The sequence below is a fragment of the Anguilla rostrata genome, chromosome 17, assembly GCF_018555375.3.
Source record: "Anguilla rostrata isolate EN2019 chromosome 17, ASM1855537v3, whole genome shotgun sequence".
Classification (NCBI taxonomy): Eukaryota; Metazoa; Chordata; class Actinopteri; order Anguilliformes; family Anguillidae; genus Anguilla; species Anguilla rostrata.
Window position 1 is genome coordinate 3,789,878 of NC_057949.1, and position 8,983 is coordinate 3,798,860.

Sequence of the window (8,983 nt, forward strand, 5' to 3'; positions counted from 1 at the left end):
CCCACAAGAAAACCACTTAAATGTATTGAGGATTACAACATCACAGGCATATAAAAAAATTTAAAAAAAAGATATGAGCACTCGATGGTAAAGCACAACATTGATTCTCAAAAAAGGCTTTCACTTAAAAAGTGTGTCGCTTTCACTTAATTTACAACATAATACAGGGAGTAAATATGCAAAAGCCTTCATGTAGCCCATTAAAAAGACATGCACATGAACAGTTACACTGATGAAGGAGAACTTCAACAGTCATTGGATCGGAGGGCATGGGTGGGGAGGGGTTTAAGCTGCGTGATGTCAGGGGAATTTATTCTGTGTACTGTGCTCGTGTAGGAGCCAAGGTTGCTTTTATTGTGTTGCCATTGGACATCGCGATAATGATTCAACGGGATCAGCTGTTTTTTGCACAGGCTTGGGCGGAACTTTGGTTTTGTTTATAAAACGGGGCTATAAAAGCTAATGTTGAGTGCTTTGAAATGAGTACATGTGCACTTTGAGCACGGATTACTTATTAAACGAGTCACGTGTACGGGAGGTGCTCTGATTCGCCGGCGTTGCCTTGTTTCCTACAGCGCAAGGTGGTCGTAGAGTTACACCTCACGCACCTGCTGAGCAAGATTCACAGCACGAGCAAGACCGTGGAGTTTCAAACGCAGATAATATCTCCAGAATGTAAAACATGGCAGACACATCAGAGTATAAAATGATTTTCTAAAAAGATTTTAATAAACTACGTCATTCCCATACATACCGATTCATGTCATGACTGAAAAATGCCCATTCATTATATGTGCACTATATTAAAGGAAAACACAGCAACAAACTAGCAATACAAAGTAGTATTTAAAAATGTAAATAAATAAATAAAATAATGACCAGAGTACATTATTACGTTTGAATGTGCACACGATAAATAAAATTATTCACATAACAGACACGTTGGCTCAGATAGACACATTGTCAAGGCTCTTCTTGATTTAAGAGACAATAATTACCCTGGCAAACCAGGACAGCCTCACTATGTAACATACCCATTGAAATTCAGCATGAACAGAAAGGCAAGTGGCAAATTTACGTAATGTCAAATTATTTGTTATCAGAGTTGTATTCTTTTGGGTGATTCATGCTGCTGTGACCAACAGTATTATGAACAGGAACACTTCCAGCCCTCATGGGTTGTAGGGTGCACCCATTGTAACACTGAATCATTTCAAAATATGTACAGCATACATGCTCACAGTCAGTGGTTGGATACAGTTCTGAACACAACACGTATCAGGCCATAACGGCCATGTAAGTTACTGTGGACAAGAAAACAAATGAATAAATGAAAATGAGGCCTAGCAATATTTACGCTCACCTCGGTTTAGGCCTCTTACCCCCGGCACGGGTGGAGTGTTGACGTCACAACTGTCACGCCCTCCCGATTCAGTTAGGCTTTTTCAAATCCCTCATATCTGGGAACCTGTCAACCGGCCGAAAGTCTTCCGTCCATTTCGAAAGAACGATACAATACTATGCATGTTGCCATAGGAACACAACTTTATGAAACTATTTCATTGAAAGTGACACAAAGAAGCATTCCAACCAGCATTGCAGTACAGCTAAAACCTGTATTTTCGGGTTAACTGACCTGTGATACAAATGTTTTTGTGGAAAGCTGCCGAAACTTACTGAGCTGTACTTATTAAGTTAAGAGGAAGTGGTCGGGCCTCGTGTACTACACCCTCCGTAACGCCATTAGACATCAAAATGTAACTTTACATGATAATTTGTACAGTGTGTGCCCAGAGTCCTTGGAGTTTAATTTGTAATACTAACGTTACAAAGACAACTAAAATGAATGGGGCGGGGGTCTTTGTAGTGCCCTAGATTCCCCCTCCTCTCACAGCTGCAGGATATGGATATCATACACAATGTGCCTGTCATGGGCTCTCAAAATGTTGTCAGGATGTCTGCAATTTCACAAAAGATCGTAACTATTTCGTATGGCATTTTCTGATTCAAGGTTAAAATCCCGAACAATTTTACCCAGCAATGAGCATGACAGCTTGTTACCAAGCTTTCTCGCTAGCTATCGAGCTAACAACAATGAACCAGCAAGACTACCTGAGTTTGTCACAGTAGCACATTAATTTTCATTATTAATTATGAGGCACGGTAATCATCTGTATATTACATATATTTTAGCTTCCTGGGTTATGAATTTCACACATTCGACTAGTTACCATTACCAGTGTGTAAGACTGCAAGCTACTGTTTTATATTGCAATTGAAAATATTTTTTTTTAAACAACGAAATCGATCAGCAAAGATTGAACGCTGAGGCTATTTACAAAGTATCATAAATTCTGGCTGTGCATTGGTAATTGTATTGATCCGGCGTAAACAAATAATTTTATTCTCTGGTTTTTCCTCCTTTTCTGACTCTCAAGTTGCAACTCAGTGCAGCAATGTGCACGCGACACACCGAGTGTGACGCTCGACCAATCAGATTGCCGAGTTCCGAAAGTTTACCTTTTATGGCTCGAGCCGGGTGGCTGGCTGAGGATAAAATAGTGCACCCAATATCTACTGATTCACTTTGAGCGCCTCCACACGCAGCTAGTGCGGGAAAAATACAGCCTGTAACAGTTTCTCTTAAGCCGCTAAAGCCCCACACCCAAGGTAAGAAAAAACATTGTTTTAAGTAAGTTAAAGCTGGATTCAATTATTTTCATCACTTAAACCTGATCACTTTAATGTAAATATATGCAACCAACATCAAGCGGTGTGCTGAAAGCATGAAGTTCTTTGTTGGATTATTTTACTGATATTTCAGATGTCTGGTAGATTAATGGCTATTTATTTTTGTTAAAATAATTATTTAGTCGACAACTCATTTTGAGCAGCAAATTGCGTTTGCTGGCGCAGGTGCTTGGACAATTGAACAAGGTTTGAATGAATAGGCGTCGTCAGTTGGTGGATATAATCGTTAAGCAGTGTTAAATTGGTTTGTTAGATTTGTCTCCGTAATCTTAAAACTGTAACCAATGTTTGATCTTTACCTCGCAATGTTCTTCATCTAGTTGCATGGCAAAGCAAGGTCTGTAAGGAGATTTTTCTCGATGTATGGCTCCTGATGAGATTGGGTGTGACCTACTTTTCCTGTTAGCCGGTGAACTAGCGTTCGTTCTGAAGACTGATGGATAACTTGAATGCGTTCAGCCGGCTTTTTAGGACTGCTGCGTTTCATAAAACTATAACTTCGATGCTATCTAATTATTTGCATCCATCTGGCTCGTTTGACACAAACCTCACAGCCCGACACCTAGAATGTTGGGGTCGCCAGTGAGGCTTCGCTATAATTCCTATGTATTCTTGGTTAATCAATCTCTTATTCTGAATTAACGTAAGGTGTGGTTGAGTTGTAGTGGGGCTTCCTACCGGACGAGGGCTTGCTAGGAAGTTGCTAAGGCGTGGTTCGAATGTGCTAGCAAGTGCAACATGGCCAATGACACTTGGCTAAATCGAAGCAGACCGCTGTCGTGACTGCTGTCCTTATGAAGTGATTGCTTACAAAAGCACACTACTAGTTGACTAGATGACAATGATGACTTATTTTAAAAATTATACTTTGTCATATGATTAGCAAACCATTTCATCGGAACCACATTGTTTGGCTTAATTTAGTCTAAAGGCTGACATCCTTATTCTCAAGTTCGAACATCTGGACGTTGGTCGTTGTTCGAACTTTAGAATAAGGACTCTATGATGCACAATTCATAGTACTTTGCGAACGGGGGAATCGGCAACTAGCCGTCTAAACTAATTGCATTGCAGTACCTAGATTGGCCAGGCTGCATTGGTGGCTAGCTAGCTGGCTAACTACGTTGGCTGGCTAAATGTGACGCAGTAGGGTTAAAATCTTTGGAGTTGGATACGCTGCTATAACGATAGTCAAGTCGTCTATCCGCAAGCGGGCGGGGGTGGGGGTTGCAAACTGGAAATGAATGGTGTAGGGAGTGGCCATGGCCATGTTGAATGTCGAAATAAGTTCCCTTTCCTGAAACCTAGCAGTTTGGCTGAATGCCACGCCGCCGGCAACCGCAAAGCTGCTCAGACCATTGCCTTTTATGGTAATAACGAGAGAATGGAGCGGGACTTCCTTTGTCTCTCGAATATCTCGGTTGGGCGGCAGCTCCCCCTAGTGGCAAAGTGCTAAACATGCAGCCGTCAGAAGCAGGAAATGAGGCAAAGCCTGTCACGTGGTGCGTTTTATGGGCAGTGCACTTGCGCAAGGCATAAGGATCATCGGCGCATGTAGTAATTTTTTTTCTTTCTTTCCTTTTTTTCAGTTCAGCCATGGAAGATGAAATTGCCGCACTGGTTGTTGATAACGGATCCGGTATGTGCAAAGCCGGATTCGCTGGAGATGATGCTCCCCGCGCTGTCTTCCCATCCATCGTGGGTCGCCCCAGACATCAGGTATGTATTTCCACCCGTCAAGCCTGATCAGGTTAAATGAAAAGCGAAATAAATCTTTATTGGTGTTGAACCTAAATTAGTGTTATAAGATTTTGTAAACAATGTGTTTAATTGTGCACATTGAAGGCACTGTCTATGCCTATTTGAACCTCCTGTTCAATCATAAATGATGCACAGAGCTACTTGAAGTGTTTAAAATGATTCAAAACTGGTAACACTGAGGGTGTGTGAAATGATGCCCCTGGTGGTGGATGATTTTAGACTTGTCCTTATTTTATTTTTTTTCAATGGGAGTTTAACTAAGACTCAAATCTGTTCCCCAGGGTGTGATGGTTGGCATGGGACAGAAGGACAGCTACGTTGGTGACGAGGCTCAGAGCAAGAGAGGTATCCTGACCCTGAAGTACCCCATTGAGCACGGTATTGTCACCAACTGGGACGACATGGAGAAGATCTGGCACCACACCTTCTACAATGAGCTGCGTGTGGCCCCCGAGGAGCACCCCGTCCTGCTCACAGAGGCCCCCCTGAACCCCAAAGCCAACAGGGAAAAGATGACCCAGGTAAGGACACCCCCGGGGGGGAAAACGGGGCACGACCTCAAGACTTATCAAAACTGGTCCTCCTCTTCCTCATTTTTCCATCCTCCGTTCATTTCTCTCCCTTGCCACCTCTTTCAGGAGTTCTCTCTCCAGCCCTGAGTTTCTCGTCCTTGTTCTGGAGACCCACAGGTTCATTTCCTTTTCCGTGTCCTGTTTGCAGTTCCTTATTTATTTTTTTGCCGCACCCCACGATTTTTAATGAATGTTGGGTTTTTTCCTCCTGCACTGAAACCTGACTAACTTTGCCTCTTTTTGGTTGGACGCATGCACTAACGGGTGTCTGCACGTCCCCGGCGTTGGGCAGTTTGAGGTGGACTAATCTCGTGTCCTGTTTCCCTCGTCCCTCTTTTCCAGATCATGTTTGAGACCTTCAACACCCCCGCCATGTACGTGGCCATCCAGGCCGTGCTGTCCCTGTACGCCTCCGGCAGAACCACCGGCATCGTGATGGACTCCGGGGACGGCGTCACCCACACCGTGCCCATCTACGAGGGCTACGCCCTGCCCCACGCCATCCTCCGTCTGGACTTGGCCGGCCGCGACCTGACGGACTACCTCATGAAGATCCTGACCGAGAGGGGCTACAGCTTCACCACCACGGCCGAGCGTGAGATCGTGCGTGACATCAAGGAGAAGCTGTGCTACGTCGGCCTGGACTTCGACCAGGAGATGAGCACCGCCGCCTCCTCCTCCTCCCTGGAGAAGAGCTACGAGCTGCCCGACGGGCAGGTCATCACCATCGGCAACGAGCGCTTCCGTTGCCCCGAGGCCCTGTTCCAGCCTTCCTTCCTGGGTAAGCGAGCCGCCATTTGAGCCCCCGGAGGTCCAGGACCCCCCCCACTCACTGTTAGCTCTTTCGCGGCTAACTGTGAACCCCTTTTTCCCCCACAGGTATGGAGTCCTGCGGAATCCACGAGACCACCTTCAACTCCATCATGAAGTGCGACGTCGACATCCGTAAGGACCTGTACGCCAACACCGTCCTGTCCGGAGGCACCACCATGTACCCCGGCATCGCCGACAGAATGCAGAAAGAGATCACTGCCCTGGCCCCCAGCACAATGAAAATCAAGGTGGGTTTGTCTGCGCCACTGAGGTGTGCTAACGGCTAGCCTAGCTGTGAACGGCACGCACTTCCAAAAGCCCACACTAGATGGCACTAGACTCACCTGTCTCCTCTTTCCTCCTCCAGATCATTGCCCCACCTGAGCGCAAATACTCCGTCTGGATCGGAGGCTCCATCCTGGCCTCCCTGTCCACCTTCCAGCAGATGTGGATCAGCAAGCAGGAGTACGACGAGTCCGGACCCTCCATCGTCCACCGCAAATGCTTCTAAAGAGAGAAACAGACTGTTACCACTTCACACGCCGACTCAAAACTGCGCAGAGGAAAAACCAGAAACGACAACATTGGCATGGCTTTCTTTATTTTTGGCGCTCGACTCAGGATCTAAAAACTGGAAAACGGTGAAGGTGACGGCAATGTTTTTTGGCAAATAAGCATCCCCGAAGTTCTACAATGCATCTGAGGACTTTAAAACAAAAAAATTTAAAAAAATGTACTTTTTTGTTTTTTCTTTTTAGTCATTCCAAATGTTTAAATGTTAAATGCATTGTTCAGAAACTTATTTGCCTCTATGAAGGCTGCCCAGTGTTTGGGAGCAGATACTTAAACCTTGTTGTAGTATTGCTTATGTAAATTATGTAACCGAAACAATGTCTGGGTTTTTGTACTTTCAGCCTTAAATTCTTGGTCCTGTATTTTTTTTTTTCCTTTTTTTTTTTTGTTTTTCTTTTTGTTATGCAAAAACAGCTTTACCTTTATACAAAAACATAAAGGTTTACATCCCCCTGGGCATTTGTATGAGCCGTATGGAAGGTGGCAGTGCCAGACATGGTGGGGCCAATCTGTACACTGACTAATTCAAAACCAATAAAAGTGCACATGTGAAAGACATGCTACATCCGTGTTGTGCTTCCTCTCGACTCCCGATTCTTGTTCAGTGTGTCCATATAAAACGGGGTAGGGTTTTTCATTGAGGGCTTATTGCAACAATGAAGGTTGCATTATCATTCTAGGGCTGTGAAATTGCATCCAGATTACATTTCTGTTGTCTGCAAACATAATCTAAAGTAGAAAGCACTTTCTACACAAGTTCCCCAGAAAGTTACTTATGAGTGAGGAGTGCGATTGTGGGTGGGTAGGATTGAATCTAACTTCTATCCCCTGGATGCTCTTGAGTTGAGGCTGTTCAGCATTTAGCTGCATGATGGTGAAAGTGTGGTTACTGGGTACTTCTAGCCCAAGGGTAAGCAGTGGATGTAGAAATAAGGCCATTTGAAAAAAAAAAAAGCCCTTAAATCTGATATTTGATTGGTAGGTATAACCAATCCTCTCCCAGGCAGGCAATACAGTGATCTCCACAGTAGGAAAAACTACAATTATGAAAGCTCTATGAAGTATTCTGGAATACCATGCAATATTTGCCGTCTCTTTGATAATTAGATTTCCCCATGAACGATAAATTCAACTGCTTTAAACTTGAGAAACTAATTCCAGTTTCAAATGCTAAAATTGACATTTTACAGGGAGTCACTTGGAATATGTAATCTCTTAACAAAAACACTAGCATAAGTGGAACAGGTTCTCCATAAGTTAAACACATTAGACTTGTATTGATGTACTGTGTTTCATGTGTGTTTCCATTATCCTAAAAAACAAATGCTAAACTAACATTGCATTTGAGAACGTGCAATATATTTAAGATGAGCAACGATTAATTCTAGCACACGCTACCAGCAGTGATATTGAAGAAATTACAGGTGTTCCATTAACTCATTAGCATCTCCCACGCAATGCAGTAGTTTGCTGAGAACAATAATTGCCAACTAATTGCTACATGTCTTTATCTGAAGGTTGATAGATAGATACTTTATTGTCCACTTTTGTGAAAATTTGCCTTTGGCTTCACCATATTTACAATAAAAACAAGCAGTCACACAATACAGGCTACAAACAACACAATACTAACAATATAGGTTTAGACAACACAGGCCACAAACAACCCAGTCCATAGACAACACAACAGAGCTTCAAGTACCTTTTCCAGTACATTACAGTGCTATGGTCAAAATATTAATATTATATTAATTTTGTAAAATATAGAAGTGGGAATCCTGGACAGTCCTCTAAATCCTTTATAATTCCAGGAACACAACTTCTATTTGCAGAAAATGAAATATGAACATTATCTCAAACTTTAGAAATAACATTGCATCTATTTGTTGGTGGTCCTTTCTAAAATCATACTCAGTCTGTGTTCTGGATTCAGTATGGAATCTCAATCTGGGTTCTCAAGAACATATGGAGGAAAAACAGACTCAGCAGCTCCACGTGGTTAGACGCTAAGCATTGCTTAAAACATCTCGACACGTAATTATTTTTCACACCTTCTGTAGGGGGTTTTGACTGACAGCCCATCATGATCCTCGTTGGTCTTCCAGGATACAGTATACGTTCAATTCTAAAACGTAAATAAAAATACACCTTTATTCAATACTAAGATAAGCTTCGCAACATATACTTTTCTGACAGCTCAGATTCTTCAACTGACATCCCCAATTATTTCAATGAACCCACAGCATAGATACTGACCTGCCTTTTCTGTATGAGAGCAGACCACTGGGGGGCGATCTCCTGTTCACTCTTGGTCTTCTCCGCTTTTATCTTTGCCTGTGTGTCCTTTAGGCAAACCTGAGTGGAAGAAGAACGGTGCGCCGTAAATACAAATCTCTTCCCTTCACTGATTTACAGCACAAACATTGCAGGACAAGTATAGAGAGAACTCTGCGAATAAATGGGGGAATTAGTTCCATACTTATTCATTCTAATTGGAAGAACATTTCCAGTAA

General features: G+C 43.2%; 1 protein-coding gene across 1 annotated transcript; it reads left to right on the plus strand.

Annotated features, from left to right (window-relative positions):
• The first annotated feature begins 2,510 nt into the window (after window positions 1-2,510).
• On the plus strand, window positions 2,511-7,028 carry LOC135244170 (actin, cytoplasmic 2). The gene is made up of 6 exons (XM_064316415.1): window positions 2,511-2,670; window positions 4,341-4,470; window positions 4,794-5,033; window positions 5,427-5,865; window positions 5,964-6,145; window positions 6,265-7,028. Exons 2-6 carry the CDS (start codon window positions 4,348-4,350, stop codon window positions 6,406-6,408), a joined length of 1,128 nt encoding a protein of 375 aa, XP_064172485.1. The 5' UTR covers window positions 2,511-2,670; window positions 4,341-4,347; the 3' UTR covers window positions 6,409-7,028.
• The last annotated feature ends 1,955 nt before the right edge of the window (window positions 7,029-8,983 follow it).

Bases quoted from the DNA above. Each gene is read 5' to 3' on its own strand.
- LOC135244170 (XM_064316415.1), top strand. From the start codon at position 4,348: ATGGAAGATGAAATTGCCGCACTGGTTGTTGATAACGGATCCGGTATG. The intron at 4,471-4,793 runs GTATGTATTTCC...TCTGTTCCCCAG, and splicing joins TGGGTCGCCCCAGACATCAG to GGTGTGATGGTTGGCATGGG. The intron at 6,146-6,264 runs GTGGGTTTGTCT...TTCCTCCTCCAG, and splicing joins CCAGCACAATGAAAATCAAG to ATCATTGCCCCACCTGAGCG.